At 36.7% G+C, this 17,580-nt stretch overlaps 1 protein-coding gene across 1 annotated transcript in view; it reads right to left on the bottom strand.

The window, feature by feature from the left end:
- Window positions 1–1,049: 1,049 nt before the first annotated feature.
- TSGA10 (testis specific 10) overlaps window positions 1,050–17,580 on the bottom strand; it is a 105,777-nt gene continuing 89,246 nt past the window's right edge. The window contains exons 17-20 of the mRNA XM_060027301.1: window positions 8,550–8,752; window positions 6,480–6,584; window positions 6,153–6,302; window positions 1,050–1,687 (exon numbers count right to left, since the gene is read on the bottom strand). Coding sequence (XP_059883284.1) covers window positions 1,663–1,687; window positions 6,153–6,302; window positions 6,480–6,584; window positions 8,550–8,752 — 483 coding nt within the window. The 3' untranslated portion in view covers window positions 1,050–1,662. The remainder of the gene's footprint in view (window positions 1,688–6,152; window positions 6,303–6,479; window positions 6,585–8,549; window positions 8,753–17,580) is intronic.

Here is a 17,580-nt window from a genome sequence, read left to right as displayed (position 1 = left end):
GACCTTATTTGCAAAGCAGAAATAGAGACACAGAGGTAGAGAACAAATAACAAGGGGAAAAGGGATGGAGTGGGAGGAACTGGGAGATTGGGATTGACACATACGCAGTATTGATACTATGTATAAAGTAGACAATTGAGGGGAACATACTGTATAGCACAGGGGACTCTACTTAATGCATTGTGGTGTCCTAAATGGGAAGGAAATCCAAAAGGCAGGGGATATATGTATAATGTATGGCTGATTCATTTTGCTGTGCAGTAGAAGCTAACACAACATTGTAAAGCAACTATACTCCAATAAAAATTAATTAAAAAAACCCCAATATATGTTAAGTGCACGCAATAGGTGACACTCAGCTCCTTATCAGCTCTTCTAGGAGGTGGAGAGACTAAAATGAATATTGTGATGCTTTGCTACCTAGCAGAGGTTAATTTTGCATATCTATTGGTATATTATTTAATACCAGCAAGAAAAACTTTTTGTATATTATTCTGTAACATGTTTATAAAAAGACATCTTATTTTTAATTATTCAGTTTTTAAAACCAATCTGTAATAACTGTCCTGAACTAGCTGTGTAAACCTCAAGGGTTTTAAAAATCAAAGTAAAGTGAATATAGAGCATAAATTTATGGTGAAAAACATTAGAGAGCTAATGCATAAACAAGACCTAAATCGGGGCACTATCCTACATTACTGTAGTCATAATGAATAGTGACTCTATAAAATGAGAAACTGTCTGCATCATATGAATACTATTAATGACAGGGCTTTTTAAAAATTATTAAAATGGCAAGAGTACAAATAGCTTTTACCAGTAGTGTTCAGACTGTAATATCAGCATTAAATCAAAGTCTATGGACAGAAACGGTAAGAGATTTAGGAGATTTTAGGGAATAAATAAGGAATAAATAAGGAAACACCACTGAACTTGGTACTCTACATTATAGACAGCTGCCACAGGCAAAAAAATAAATAAATAAAATGGCAATTAAGTTGACTGCAGTATTTTAATATTTTAAAGAAAAACATATTAAAAATACAGACTTTTAAAAAATTTTTACATTCTTGACAGATATAGCATCACCTACCTTTCTAAAAATAGTAAGGGTAAACAATTGTAGAAAATGTATGTTAATTAGTGGTACAACACTATGTATTTAAAAACCCTGACACACTCGTACTATCTACTGCTTTGAAGTTAGATTATGGCCTAGAGTTAATGTCACGTTGGTTCCAAAATGGAATATGGGGTCCCAGGCCAGTATTGGTACACTGCACCTATTGTGGCACAACTTGTCCAGCCATGAAAGCATAAATCACAAAGAAAAAATCAGTTTTGTAAAAACGCTTTTCCCCCTTTTTATAATCTTCTTTATTTACTCCGGAGAGTTAACATAACAGTGTTCAATAGTGAAGTAAGCAGGTTTTACACTCACTATTACTGTATGGATAGAAAGAGACATATGCATTTTTGTTTTTTACAAGTCATCTCAGATCACTGCGATATGGCACATGAAAACAGAGATTCAGAGGCACAACGTTAATAAATTCATTTAACATTGTCAAGCATTCAAAAGATAAATGCAATCATATAGCAAGAAAAAAATCAGTTTGAAACTTTGACCTCTCCCAAGGATATGAAGAATCTTTTCACGTGTCAGAAATCTCTATAGCAAAGATTCCTATAAGAGAGAAAAAAATTATGTAGATTAATATTTTCAACTCAATGATTTCATGATGAATAAAAAAATGTGTTCTAATATTAATTTGGTAAGACTTAGGATTTTTCCCTCAGCTTCTGTGTAAGAAAACAGATACAATGTATTTTTTCACTCAGTTTTCACAAGCTGTGATACATCCATATCATGCAATACTATGGATTCAACAATAAAAAAGAATGAACTATTGACACACACAACTTAGATGGATCTCCTGGGCACTGTGCTAAGAGAGAAAAACCAGTCTCAAAAACTTACATCCCATGTGTGATTCCATGTATACAACATTCTCAAAAGGACAGAATAATAGAGCTGGAGAAGAAATTAGTGTTTGCTCAGGAATAGGGAGGAGAACGAGAGGACTGTGACCATAAAAGGGTATCATGAAGGAATGAGTTCCTCGGGGCTGATGGAACAATTCAGAATATTGACTGTGGTGATGTCATATGTTCTCTGTGTAAAAAAACTGCACACACACACAAGCACATGTAAAAACTAGCGAAAACTGAATAAGGCCTATAGACTGGTTAATTATGCCAATGTCAGTTTCCTGGCTTGCCATTGGGGAAGCTGGGGGAAGGATATGTGGGACTATCTGTACTATTTTTGCAACTACCTGTGAGACTGCTGTAATGATTTCAAAATAATAAAAAGTAAAACAAAGCAAAACAAAACTGTGTTACAGTCACACAATGGAATATTACTCAGCAGTTAAAAGGAATATCCAATAATATCTGATACATACAACAAGCCGGATAAATCTCAGATATGTAGTGCTGAGTGAAAGTCAGCCACTACTTAACACATGATTCCATTTATATGACAACTTGAAAAGGCAACACTAGAGGAACAAGAAACAGATCAGTGGTTCGGGGAAAGTAAATTAAGTACATTGACTGTTGTCTGGATAATAGGTGGCAGTCAAAGGATACCATTTAAAACTAACAGCAAAAAGTTAAAATTTTTTAAAAAGGGTACTTTAAGGGTACTATTAAAAGTATTAATAGAAAGGTAACCATTATAATGAAACACAAAACTTCTTGAATATCAAAAGAAATGTTCACAAGCAAAGAAGAATAATCAAATAGAGTAAATATCACATAGTAAACGCGGTTATCATAACATAAGATGATATGACAGAGTTGAGGCCAAATTTAAGTTATATCAATAAAATGAAGGAGCTTAATTCACCTGTTTTAAAAAAATTTCAAAATGATTCATAAAGCAAAACTCAAATCCATACTATATAGAAGTGAGATACTTAAAATGCAGTGATTCAAAAAAGTTAAAAATAAAGTGATGGACCAAGATCTACTAGGCAAATGGAGACAATAAGGAAACAGGAGTTGTAACTCTAATACCAGACAAAGCAGGCGTCAAGTCCTTCCTCCTTCCAAAAAAATTAAACGCATCAGAAAATAACACTTCATAAAAGCCACATTCACAATAAAGATATGATAGTTCAGAATATCTATGCCACAAATAAAACAGCAAACCACCTATATAAAACAAAATTTATAGGAGACATAAGAAGAAATAAAAACATACTAATAATAGGTTTTAAAACACCATTCTTAGTAAAACAAGTGAACAAAAATTAAACGACATTATAAAAGAACTAAAAATTAAAAAGGCAAATCTTTTAGATATATTACACTATACTCTGATAAGAAAGAATGTATCTTCTCAAGCGCACATGAACTGTTCACAAAAATTGATCATGCAGTAAAGTACAAAAAAAATCAGTAGTGTCCATAAAATAGAAATATTATAGACAATAGTCTCTGATCACAATGCAATTAACACTCAGAATTAAAAATGAAACCAAAACCAACAAACAAAAAAGCTCTTCTCATTGAAAATTAAAAGATTTTCTATCAAATAACTCTTGGGTAAAAGTGAAAATACAAACAGAAATTACAGAATTTATGAAAAATAATGATCACAAAAACACCATATATCAGAATCTATGGGATATATTTAAAGCAGTGATCACAGAAAAATTCATAGCTCTGAATATCTACATCAATAAAAGTGAAAGAATGGTAATAAATGAATTAAATTTCTAACTCAAAACTCTAGGGAAAAAAACCCAACAAAGTAAATGAAAAAGCACAAGGAAGGAAATAATATAAATAAAAACAGAAATTAATAAGAAAGAAAAACAGATTAAATCAATAAATCAAAATGCTTGTTCTTTGAAGCAATGAACAAAGTAAACAAACCATAGGCTAAGGTAATCAACAAAAAAAGGACGAAACATACAAATAAGAAATGACAAAGGATATAACTATTGATACAGAAGAAATTTTAAAATTTATAAGATATTGCATTGGTTACTTCTGTGCAAATAAATTTGAAAACCTAGATAACTGAAAGCCTAGATAACTTTTAGGCAAATAGAGATAGAAAGCTTAAAAAGACCAATTTCCAAAGAAGCAATAGAGGACTTCCCTGGTGGTGCAGTGGTTAAGAATCCGCCTGTCAATGCAGGGGACATGGGTTCGAGCCCTGGTCCGGGAAGATCACACATGCCGTGGAGCAACTAAGCCCGTGCGCCGCAACTACTGAACCTGTGCTCTAGAGCCCGCAAGCCACAACTACTGAGCCTGTGTGCCACAACTAGTGAAGCCCACACACCTAGTGCACATGCTCTGCAACAAGAGAAGCCACAGCAATGAGAAATCCGTGCACTGCAACGAAGTAGCCCCTTCTCACCGCAGCTAGAGAAAGCCCGCGTGCAGCAATGAAGACCCAACGCAGCCAAAAATAAATTAATTAATAAATTAAAAAAAAAAAGTCGTGTCAAGGCTTTAAAAAAAAAAGAAGCATAGAAAAAGTTATTAAGGAAGTACATCCCACAAAAAAAAAGAACCAAGGCCACATGGTTTGACAGGTAAACTCACCCAAATCTTTAGAGATCAAATAATCCCCAACTATATAACTTGTTTCAAAGCATGGTAAACAAAAGATTTTCAAATTCTTTTTTTGAAACAAATATAACATTTATATCTAAACTTGATAAAAATAGCACAGAGAGAAAATTACAGACCAATATCACTTACGAATATTGATACACAGATCTAAAATAAATGAAATAGTGAACACCAAGAAAATAATATACTATGACCAAGTAGGGGCTATGCCAGAAATTCAAAGATGGTTCAGTACTTGAAAATCTATTAATATAATTCACATATTAATAGTTCTAAAGAGAAAAACCATATCTTCATAGATGATAAAAAGGCCCTTGACAAAAACATCCTTTCCTAATAAAAAGTCTTGAAAAAATAGTAATGAGTAGTATTTCCTTAATATCATAAAACATATAAACCTCAATCCTAAAGCCAGTATCTTACTTAATGGGCAAACCCCACTGGCATTCCCACCACAGGTCAGAATTAAAACAAGAATGTCCACTTCAGTATGCGGGCCTCTCACTGTTGTGGCCTCTTCCGTTGCGGAGCACAGGCTCCAGATGCGCAGGCTCAGCAGCCATGGCTCATGGGCCCAGCCGCTCTGTGGCATGTGGGATCTTCCCGGACTGGGGCACGAACCTGTGTCCCCTGCATCGGCAGGCGGACTCTCAACCACTGCACCACCAGGGAAGCCCCAAGAATGTCCACTTTTGCTACAGCTATTTATCATTATTCTGATGATACTGGCAAATGCAGTCAACTAGAGAATACAATTCAAGAGATACATATAGGAAAAGAAGAAATAAAATTATCTCTTTTTGCAGATGACATGATAGTATATCTGGAAACCCCTAAAGATTCAATTACAAAACTTAATGAAAAAGTAAAAGAATTTAGCAAGATAATGTGATAGAAGAGAGAGAGAGAGGGAGGAACAAGTGCAAGAATGTGAGTGCATGAGACAGCATGTGTTGTCTCATAAACACAGAAAAAGCAAATGCGGTAAAATTTTAATAATAGTGAGTATGGGTAAAGGGTTGCACAGATGTTCTTTGTATTATTTTTTTTTAACTTCTTGTAACGTTGAGATTATTTCTAAATAAAAATGTTTTTACGAAATTTGTGACATACAAGAATATATCTAAAATATTTTCCTCTGAAAAATTAGCCTATTATTTTCCTGAAGTATATGTATTTTATGGTGCTGTAATAATTAGCCAATATTTTGTCAATGAAAGTATATGAAAAAACTGTATGATGTAGAAAAAAAAAGAAAATCAGATTTTAAAAATATAATTTATGTAGACATTAGATAAAATAGACCTTTCTTTAACATATTTATATAAAACTAATTATCAAAATACTTTATTTTTATGTCTACATATCTAATTATGTAATGATGTTTAAATAGCACTATTAATGGTAGACTGTTACAGAGTTTTCTTACCCCCTCAGATATTCAGTTTTTATTGCTATATGGTTCCCGAAGAATGGATCCTTAAACCACTTACTCTTCTACTGATCGATCCAGGCCTCGGTCAGGAGATCGATGGTGAGAACGTTCTGGTGAGTGACATTTTGTATTTGGCTTTATTGTGGAACTCAAATGATAAGCATTACTTGAGTAATTCTGGCGGCGAAGTTCTTGCACAGCTCTTTCCCTAAAGCAAAACAGTGAGACTTTTACTAAACTTTATATCCAGCGACATTATTAACACTGTCGTAGAACTATAGTTCAAATCATGCTTTAAAATCTAAGCATCATGAAATAACCAAAATCTGTGGTTATCCAAGGAACAATGCTTTCCAGGCTGAACGTGGCATAGAGACACACTTACCTTTCAAAGCGCTCTGTCCCTAGTTGTCTCTTGGTAATGTCTAAATCAGCTTCCAACTGCGTTATGGCGTTCCTGAACTGGGCCACATCTCTACTCTGGATGGCCCTGTGTAAAAGAATGTGAGTGACAGTTAATTACAGGTAAAATATGGCTAGGACTCCTAGAGTACATGAAACCATGTTGGCAATGGTTTCTCAGCTGGATCCAAGCAAAATTGTCATTTTCATAGATGTATTAGTGCATCTAAAATATGCCAGCTTTAGATGTAGTAAATGTGCAAAGTAGCCTACTAAAAGCCTAAGCTGTCCCAGCCCCATTCAATTAGTTAAACCTTTTCTGTCTCAGTTTCTTTATGTTTAGAGGGGTACTATTATCTATTATCTACCTATATTACTTATTTACTGCAGATCATTTTTACAAGTGTACTTTAAGGTATTAGGTGCATATTCCAGTGCATATAATACTAGAATTCACTAGCACCATGATGAATGTGTGTGTATATATGTACATTTAATTGACCAAATGCCTTATATATACTTGCAATGAAATTTGATATATCTACTGTTAAAAACAAAATCTCTTCAATTTAACAGGATCTTCCTTAGGGCTAAACACTGCCTCAAAAACCCTGTGATAAGGCACACTACCATGAGGCAGATGACAGAGGTGAATGCTTCTTGCACAGAACATTCTATCCTATCTGCTGGCTTTCAGGATTGCATTACAGACTGCTGGAGTCTAAAATTGAGAGACTAAGAACACACAACTTTATCAAGCTTACTTGATACTACTCACCAGCCAGTCTAAAACAGAATGTACCCCTTAAGGTGGGAGAGTCGGCACATTTCACTGAGGCAATTTCCATCTACGGCTTGAGGAAATCATCCTGCAGAACTGGTTGAAGGTACCCCAAAAGCCCAGCTGCAGTGATTGAAAAGAATGACTCAATCACAGCTGCCAAAACCTAAAATCAGTTTCTGAAGGAAACGGGCCCTGGCTTTGCAGCCTTTGCTTAGTCGGGGCTCCTACAAGTAGCTGATTCCTGAGACCATGATTCCTGTCCTTCCCCACGTCCCCTGCTCGGATGGGAGGGCAGAGTTGAGGCTGGATGAAAAAGTGTTATAGGTTGGACAGATAAGAACAGAGGCTAAGGGTCCCCATGAAGTTTTGTGAGAAGTGAGTTTAATAATAAAATATTAAGTTTAATAATAAAATATTTTAATAATAAAATATTAGTTTAATATTTTAATAATAAAATATTCACTATGTTTAATAATAAAATATTCACTATGCAGGCAGGCATTTCCACCTAATCCTCCAGTCTTGTAAATAAGGTGCTAACAGTATTAGGGATTCTTAAAATAAAAAGTCAAAATCAGGGCTTCCCTGGTGGTGCAGTGGTTGAGAGTCCGCCTGCCGATGCAGGGGACATGGGTTCGTGCCCCGGTCCGGGAAGATCCCACATGCCCCGGAGCGGCTGGACCCGTGAGCCATGACCGCTGAGCCTGTGCGTCCGGAGCCTGTGCTACGGGAGAGGCCACAACAGTGAGAGGCCACAACAGTGAGAGGCCCGCGTACCACCAAAAAAAAAAAAAAAAGTCAAAATCAATGCTCTGGGGGAAGTCTTCAGCATTCTGTAAATGCAGCAGTTCTTCCAGGTAACCAGCATACACTTACAGGTACATAGGGAAATATTATGTGGCAAATGGAAAGACGGTAGCACTACCAGGTGGGTCCATAAATGGAAAAATTCTTCTGGTTTCAGAAGTGCTTAATTTCTTCTAATCTGGTTATTTCCTAAAGGCAATATGTTAGATCAGTAGGTGTTCATTTATACCCAAACAATCAACAAAGATGGTTAAACTTAAATTTAGATAAATTTAGATAAACATATAATAGAAATAAGTACTAAATCTTAGACAAATCACAATATTTGGGGTCCTCAGTTTAATTAATAGCAAATTATGACACTAAATTGTCTAAACGCCAGCTTTGAAATTCTATTAATCTATAAAGTACCAAAACTTTAGAAATAATGACTTTATGTTATCATATTGCTAACCAACTCACATTTTACTTTCTGCCAAACAAAGGTGTTCTTTAAGAAGCTGAATTTCAGATTCTTTTTCTTGAAGTGCTATCTGAGACTGATATTCTTTGTCTCGATTGGCCACCAGCAAAGCTTCTAGATTCTGCATGGAGATTCTCTCATTTGTCATCTGACTCCTGAGGAGTTCTATTTCAGAACGAGCAGAATCCAACTCATTCTCCATCTGTACAATAATAGGAAGATACCTATACTTATTCCTCTTCGTTCACTTAACTGATGTATTATCAGAGACTCATAAAATGTCTGTATTATGTTATAAACTGACAACCACTTTTAATTTCTTGATTAGAAATTGTGTCCTCCTTCTTACCAGATACACACACGCACACACACTGAGTATCACTTTCCCCAACTCTCTGATAATATCAGAAAGTTCATTAATTTAAGTAAAGAGTTATTAATCTCAAACTTCAAACAATTTCCATTTCCAGCTTTGATATTTCTTATTTCTGCAAGACTGACATGGTAGTATCTGTAACTACTGCTTTGTCCTGAGTTGGGTGAATTATAAACACCTAACTTCCTGACGGAATGTCATTGCGTTCCATAGTTAAGAAAGATAAGGAGTAATTGCACATTCCCTCTCTTGCATGATCCTGTGGAAAACTTCACTTTTTGAAGGTTATCTTGAGCCTAAAATACGTTCTATAAGCCAAATGTTTCTTCAAAAGGAGAAAAACCAGACATTATTTAGAAAAAAATTATTCCTTATCTCATAATACATATTATAATAATTTACATATGCATTAAAAAAGTTAAATGTTGGGCTTCCCTGGTGGCGCAGTGGTTGAGAGCCCGCCTGCCGATGCAGGGGATGTGGGTTCATGCCCCAGTCCGGGAAGATCCCACATGCCGCGGAGCGGCTAGGCCCGTGAGCCATGGCCGCTGGGCCTGTGCGTCCAGAGCCTGTGCTCTGCAACGGGAGAGGCCACAACAGTGAGAGGCCCGCGTTCCGCAAAAAAAAAAAAAAGTTAAATGTAAAAGATAAAACCCTAAGAAAAAAAAGTTAAATAAAAATGAAATTATTAGGAAAGGGGCGGGCAGGTAGGGGAAGAACTTTTTAGACTAGATACAATTAAAAAATTATGTCTGACTGTAGAAAAAACAAACATATTTATACTCATTATAAAGAAACAAAATTTACGAGGAAAAAAACCAGATGAAAATAAACTCAGTAAATAGTTAATATCTTATTAATATAAGGAAGATGAACAAACTGCGGAGAAATATGAACTAATGATGTGAACAGAAAATGTACAAGATACAGCTAATTAGTAAACATATAGAATAACTTACCCTTACTAATAATGGAAGAAATAGAAATTAAATCAAGACGGTATTTCTAGTCCAGGATTTCTTAACTTTGACACTACTGATCTTTTAGGTTGGACATTTATTTGGGGTAGGGAGTTGCCCTATGCATTACAGGATGTTTAGTGGCATCCCTGGCCTCTACCTACCAGAGATCCACAGCAGCCCCCAACCCTGGTTGTAACAGTCAAAAATGTCTATAGACATTGCTAAGTGTTTCCTGGGGAGCAAAATCTCTTTCAGGTGAACCAATGTTGTAGTTTATCAAACTGGCAAATTTCTTAGCTTTTGTGTTGATTAACATTAAAGTGGGCAATGGCAATCTCATATACCTTGCTGGCAGGAATATAAAATGGAGCGTCACATTTTTGGTAACAGCTTTATTGGAATATAATTCACATACCATACCACTTGCCCATTTAAATTGTACAAGTCAATGGTTTTTAGTATATTAACAGAGTTGTATGATCATACCACAATCTCACAACCTATTGTGAGAACTTTTTCATCATCCCAAAATGAAACCCAGCACACATTAGCAGTCATTCCCCCACTCCTACCCCAGCACTAGCCCTAGACAATCCCTAATCTATTTTCTATCTCTATGAACTGCTTTATTTTAAACATTTCATATAAATGGAATCATACAATGTGTGTGTGGTCTTATGGGACTGCCTTCCTTCACTTAGTGTAATGTTTTCAAGAGTCATCCATGTTTTAGCAGGTATCAGTACTTCATTACTTCTATTGCCAAATAATATTCCCTTGCATAGATGTAGGAATATTTGAGTTATTTACACTTTTTGGCTATTATAAATAATGCTGATAAGAACATTTGTGTATACGTTTTTACATGGACCTATGTTTTCATTCTTCTTTGATAAATAGGAGTGGGATTTCTGGACTTTATGGTAATCCTATTTTTTCACATTTCGAGGAACTGCCAAAATGTTTTCCAAAGAGGCCTATTTTACATTCCCACCAGCAATGTATGAGGGTTCCAAGTTTTCTACATCTTTGCCAACATTTGCTATTGTCTTTTGTAAATTATAGCCATCCTAGTGGTTATGAAATGGTATAGTTTTGTTTTGCATTTCTCTGATTATTAATGATGTTGAGCATCTTTTCATGTGCTTTTTGCCCATTTATGTAGTGTCTGTAGAGAAATGTCTACTGAGATCCTTTCCCCATTTTTTGAGTTGGGTTATTACTAAGTTGCAAGAGTCCTTTATATACTCTGGATACAAATCTCTTATTAGATATATGATTTGCAAATGTTTTCCCCATTCTGTGCATTGTCTTTTTACTTTGTTGATATCATTTGCAGCACAAAAGTTTTTTATTTTGATGAAGTCCTTCTAATCTATTTTTTCTTCTGTTGTACTTTTGATGTGACTCTAAAAAAGCATTACCTAACCCAAGGTCACACAGATTTATTTGTATGTTCTCTTCTTAAGAGTTTTATAATTTTAACTCTTACATACAGGCCTATAAAACATTTGAATTTAATTTCTGTATATGGTACGTGATAGGAATCCAACTTCATTCTTCTCCATGTAGATGTTTAGTTGTCCCAGTAGCATTTGTTGAAAAGACTATTCTTCCCCCATTAAATTGTATTGCTACCAATTTTTTTGGAAATCACTTCACCACAAATGTAAGAGTTTATTTCTGGACTCTCAATTCTGTTCCACTGACCTATATAGCTTTCCTTATGCTAGTACTACACTGTCTTGATTACTATAGACAGTTTTGACATTGGGAAGTGCTCTGACTTTGTTCTTCTTTTTCAAGATTGTTTTGGCGATTCTGGGTCACTTGCACTTCCATATTAATTTTATGTCATCTTGTCAGTTTCAAAGAGGAAGCCAGCTGGCATTCTAATAGGCATTGTATTGAATTTGTAGACCAATTTGGGGTAGTACTGCCATTTTAACAGTGTTAAGACTTCTGATCCATGGATGTGGGATGTCTTTCCTTTTATTTGGGTCTTTAATTTCTCTCTCTCTCTCTGTCTTTCTCTCTCTCTCTCTCTCTGTCTCTCTCTCTATCTCTCTGTCTCCAAACTGGAAATAACAGATGTCCTTCAAAGGATGAATGATTAAACAAACTATGTTACAGGAATGAACCACTAATATATGCAACAACCTGGATGAATCTTCAGAGAATTATGCTGAGTGAAAAAATTCAATCCCAAAAGTTTACATATCGTATGATTCTATCTATACAACATTCTTGAAGTGACAAAATTTACAAGTGGAGAACAGATTAGCTGTTTGTTTCCAGGGGTTAAGGAGAGGTTGTGGATAGGAGGGGAGTAGATAGCGCTAAAAAAGGGCAACATGATGGGTCCTGTGATAGAAATGTTCCATATCTTGCCTGAAACAATGTCAAAAGCCTGGTTGAGATATTATACTATGGTTTTGCAAGATGTTACCATTGGGGGAGGCCAGGTAAAGGAGACACAACATTTCTTGGTATAGTTTCTTATAATTGCATGTGAATCTACAATTATCTCAAAATCAAAAGTTTAACTTAGAAAAATTATTTGACTGTCCCTTATATGCATAGTACAGCTGAAGAAATACAAAGATAAATAAGATAGTTCTTGCACTTGAAATACAGCTTATTATGGGGATAAACATAAATATATAAATAACTAAATTCTAAGGCAAAAAAATTTATGTCAGGAGTATTTAAAAATACTATGAGAATTAGCCTGATGACTTCACACCCATCTGGATAGTTATTAGCAAAAGAGAGAGAGAGGTTGGGGGAAGAAGGGAGGGAGGGAGGGGGGTAGAGAGAGAGAGAGAGAGAGAGAGAGAAAGAAAGAAAGAAAGAAAGAAAGAAAGAAAGAAAGAAAGGCTGAAAAACAAGTGTTGGCAAGGATGTAGAGAAATTGGAACACTTGTGCACTGTCAGTGGGAATATAAAATGGTACAGCTGCTTTGGAAAACAGTATGGAGATTCCTCAAAAAATTAAAAATAGAATTACCATATGATTACCATATGATCCAGAAATCCAACTTCTGGGTAGAGACCCAAACAAAATGAAAGCAGCATCTTGAAGAGAGATTTATACCCCCATGTTTATAGCAGCATTATTCACAATAGCTAAAACATGGAAGCAACCCAAGTGTCCACAAACTGACAAATAAATAAGCAAACTGTGGTATATTCACACAATGGAATATTGTTCAGCCTTAAAAAGGAAAGAGAGGGTGGAGTCAAGATGGCAGTGTGGGAAGACGTGGAGTTAGCTTCTCCCCACAACTAGGGTGCCTGCTGGCCGCTGGTGGGGGACTCTGACACCCAAGGAGATGGGAGGAACCCCAAAGTGAACCAGTAGGATGTAGGGGGACTGAGGGGGGAGGAGAAGTGGAGGCCAGACAGGATCTGTGCCCCCTAAGGCCAGGGAGATCAGGAGAGGCAGTTGGGGGAGACTCTCCCGGAAGAGAGAGAGAGGAGCGGAGGGCCATCGCCTGGCCCACTAGGGCCGGGGAGCCTGCTGAGCTCCCAAGCTGGTTTCCCCTATCCAAAGCCCGATCCAGGCCACATGCGTCCTTGTGGGCATAGCAGGGAGGCCGGAGAGATCAGGAGATGCAGGTGGGAGAGGCCATCCAGGAGGAGCAGGAGAGGAGTGGAGGATGATTGCCCTGCCCACTCGGGCCCAGGGAGGCTGCTGAGCTCCCAGGCCGGTCCCCTGCCCTCCAAGGCCGCCCACACCTCATTGGTCCTGGGGACATAGGGAGGGAGGCCGGGGAGATCAGGAGAGGCAGGTGAGAGGGGCCCTCCCAGATGGGAAGAGCAGGAGAGGAGAGGAGGGCATTTGCCCTACCCCCTCAAGCCCAGGAAGCCTGCTGGGCTGCCAGGTAAGGTTTCCTGCCTTCTAAGACCAGGGGTGGGGGGCATGCCTGGGCCTCTTCTGTTCCTAGAGCCTAAGCCCCAACCCCCCACAGCCCCCAGGGTCTTTTCCAGCCCTGTGGGTCCTAAGCATAGGCCCCGCCCACTGCCCAAACCTCGCCCTTGCTTAGGCCCTGCCCTCCACAGCCAAGGTCTTCCCCACACCGCTTTTTTTTGCTTTTCCCTCCTCTTTTTTACTATTGGGGTACTGATGTACCTTCTGGTTGTTGATTCATCTATATTTTTATTTTTATATTCTTTCTAACCTATCTGTTAGTTTCCTAGTCTAATTTTATTTTTTACTTTGTTATTGTTCTCTCTCATTTTTTTTTTTTTGCTGCCCCATGTGGCTTGAGGGATCTTGTTCACGAGCCCAGGGTAAGGCTGAAGCTCCTGTGGTGGGAGCTCCGAGTCTGAACCACTGGACTAACAGAGAACCTCAGACCCCAGGGAATATTCATCAGAGTGAGGTCTCACAGAGTTCCTCATCTCAGCACCAAGACCCAGCCTACAAACCCCAGTGTTGGAAGCCTCAGGCCAAATAACCAGTAAGACAGGAACACAATCCCACTCATTAAAAAAAAAAAAAAATGAGACGGCAAAAAGTATGTCACAGATGAAGCAGCAAGGTAAAAACCTACAAGACCAAATAAATGAAGAGGAAATAGGCAATCTACCTAAAAAAGAATTCAGAGTAATGATAGTAAAGATGATTCAGAATCTCGGAAGTAGAATGGAGGCACGGATTGAGAAAAGACAAGAAATGTTTAACAAAGATCTAGAAGAACTAAAGAACAAACAGAGATGAACAATACAATAACTGAAATGAAAAATACACTAGAAGGAATCAATAACAGAATAACAGAGGCAGAAGAACGAATAAGTGAGCTGGATGACAAAATGGTGGAAATAACTGCAGAGGAGCAGAATAAAGAAAAAAGAATGAAAAGAATTGAGGACAGTCTCAGAGACCTCTGGGACAACACTAAACACACCAACATTTGAATTATAGGGGTCCCAGAAGAAGAAGACAAAAAGAAAGGGTCTGAGAAAATATTTGAAGAGATTATAGTCGAAAACTTCCCTAACATGGGAAAGGAAATAGTCACCAAAATCCAGGAAGCACAGAGAGTCCCCTACAGGATAAACCCTAGGAAAAACACACCAAGACACATATTAATCAAACTAACAAAAATTAAATTCAAAGAAAAAATATTAAAAGCAGCAAGGGAAAACCAAAAAATAACATACAAAGGAATCCCCATAAGGTTATCAGCTGATTTTTCAGCAGAAATTCTGCAGGCCAGAAGGGAGTAGCAGGATATATTTAAAGTGATGAAAGAGAAAAACCTACAACCAAGATTACTCTACCCAGCAAGGATCTCATTCAGATTCGATGGAGAAGTCAAAAGCTTTTCAGACAAGCAAAAGCTGAGAGAATTCAGCACCACCAAACCAGCTTTAAAACGAATGCTAAAGAAACTTCTCTAGGCGGAAAACACAAGAGAAGAAAAAACCCCACAAAAACAAACCCAAAACAATTAAGAAAATGGTCAAAGGAACATACATATCGATGATAACCTTGAATGTAAATGGATTAAATGCCCCAACTAAAAGACACAGACTGGCTGATGGATACAAAAACAAGACCCATATATATGCTGTCTACAAGAGACCCACTTCAAACCTAGGGACACATACAGACTGAAAGTGAACACATGGAAAAAGATATTCCATGCAAATGGAAATCAAAGGAAAGCTGGAGTAGCAATACTCATATCAGATAAAGTAGACTTTAAAATAAAGACTGTTACAAGAGATAAGGAGGGGCACTACATAATGATCAAAGGATCAATCCAAGAATAAGATATAACAATTATAAATGTTTATGCACCCAACATAGGAGCACCTCAATACATAAGGCAAATGCAAACAACCATGAAAGGAGAAATCGATAGTAACACAGTAATAGTAGGGGACATTAACACGCCACTTACACCAATGGACAGATCATCCAAAATGAAAATAAATAAGGAAACACAAGCTTTAAATAACACAATAGCCCAGCTAGATCTCACTGATATTTATAGAACATTCCACCCAAAAGTGGCAGAATACACTTTCTTCTCAAGTGCACATGGAACATTCTCCAGGATAGATCACATCTTGGGTCACAAATCAAGCCTCAGAAAATTAAAGAAAATTGAAGTTGTATCAAGCATCTTTTTCTGACCACAATGCTATGAGATTGGAAATCAATTACAGGAAAAAATCTGTAAAGAAACACTAATACATGAGGCTAAACAGTGCGCTACTAAATAACCAAGAGATCACTGAAGAAATCGAAGAAGAAATAAAAAAATACCTAGAAACAAATGACAATGAAAACATGACGACCCAAAACCTATGGAATGCAGCAAAAGCAATTCTAAAAGGGAAGGTTATAGCAATTCAATCTCACCTCAAGAAACAAGAAAAATCTCAAATGAACAATCTAACCCTACCCTTGAAACAACTAGAGAAAAAAGAACAAAGAAAACCCAAAGTCAGTGGCAGGAAAGAAATCATAAAGATCAGAGCAGAAATAAATGAAATAGAAACAAAGAAAACAATAGCAAAGATCAATAAAACTAAAAGTTGGTTCTTTGAGAAGAAAAACAAAATTGATAAACCCTTAGCCTGACTCATCAAGAAAAAAAGGGTGCAGACACAAACAGATAAAATTAGAAAAGAAAGAGGAGAAATCACAACTGACACTGCAGAAGTACAAAGGATTATAAGAGACTATTACAAACAACTATATGCCAATAAAATGGACAACCATGAAGAAATGGACAAATTCTTGGAAAGGTACAATTTTCCAAGACTGAACCAGGAAGAATTAGAAAACAAAAACAGACCTATCACAAGTAATGAAATTGAAACCGTAATTAAAAATCTTCCAACAAACAAAAGTCCAGGACCGGGGGCTTCACAGGTGAATTCTATCAAACATTTAGAGAAGAGCTAACACCCATCCTTCTCAAACTCTTCCAAAAAATTGCAGAGGGAGAAACACTCCCAAATTCATTCTATGAAGCCACCATCACCCTGATACCAAAACCAGAAAAAGATATAACAAAAAAAGAAAATTATAGACCAATATCACTGATGAATATAGATGCAAAAATCTTGAACAAAATACTAGCAAACAGAATCCAACAGCACATTAAAAGGATCATATACCATGATCAAGTGGGATTTATCCCAGGGATGCAAGGATTCTTCAGTATATGCAAATCAATCAATGTGATATACCACAATAACAAATTAAGGAATAAAACCATATGATCATCTCAATAGATGCAGAAAAAGATTTTGACAAAATTCAACACCCATTTATGATAAAAACTCTGCAGAAAATGGGCATAGAGGGAACCTACCTCAACATAATAAAGGCCATATGTGACAAATGCACAGCAAGCATCATACTCAATGGTGAAAAACTGAAAGCATTTCCACTAAGATCAGGAAAAAGACAAGGATGTCCACTCTCACCACTCTTATTCAACATAGTTTTGGAAGTCCTAGCTATAGCAATCAGAGAAGAAAAAGAAATAAAAGGAATACAAATTGGAAAAAGAAGAAGTAAAACTGTCACTGTTTGCTGATGATATGATACTATACATAGAAAATACTAGAGATGCCATCAGAAAACTACTAGAAGTAATCGATGTATTTGGTAAGGTTGCAGGATACAAAATTAATGCACAGAAATCTCTGGCATTCCTATAC

Source organism: Delphinus delphis, chromosome 12 (genome assembly GCF_949987515.2).
Source record: "Delphinus delphis chromosome 12, mDelDel1.2, whole genome shotgun sequence".
Taxonomy (NCBI): domain Eukaryota; kingdom Metazoa; phylum Chordata; class Mammalia; order Artiodactyla; family Delphinidae; genus Delphinus; species Delphinus delphis.
Note: the sequence above shows the minus strand (reverse complement) of the source record. Positions and strands in the feature narration are given on the sequence as shown.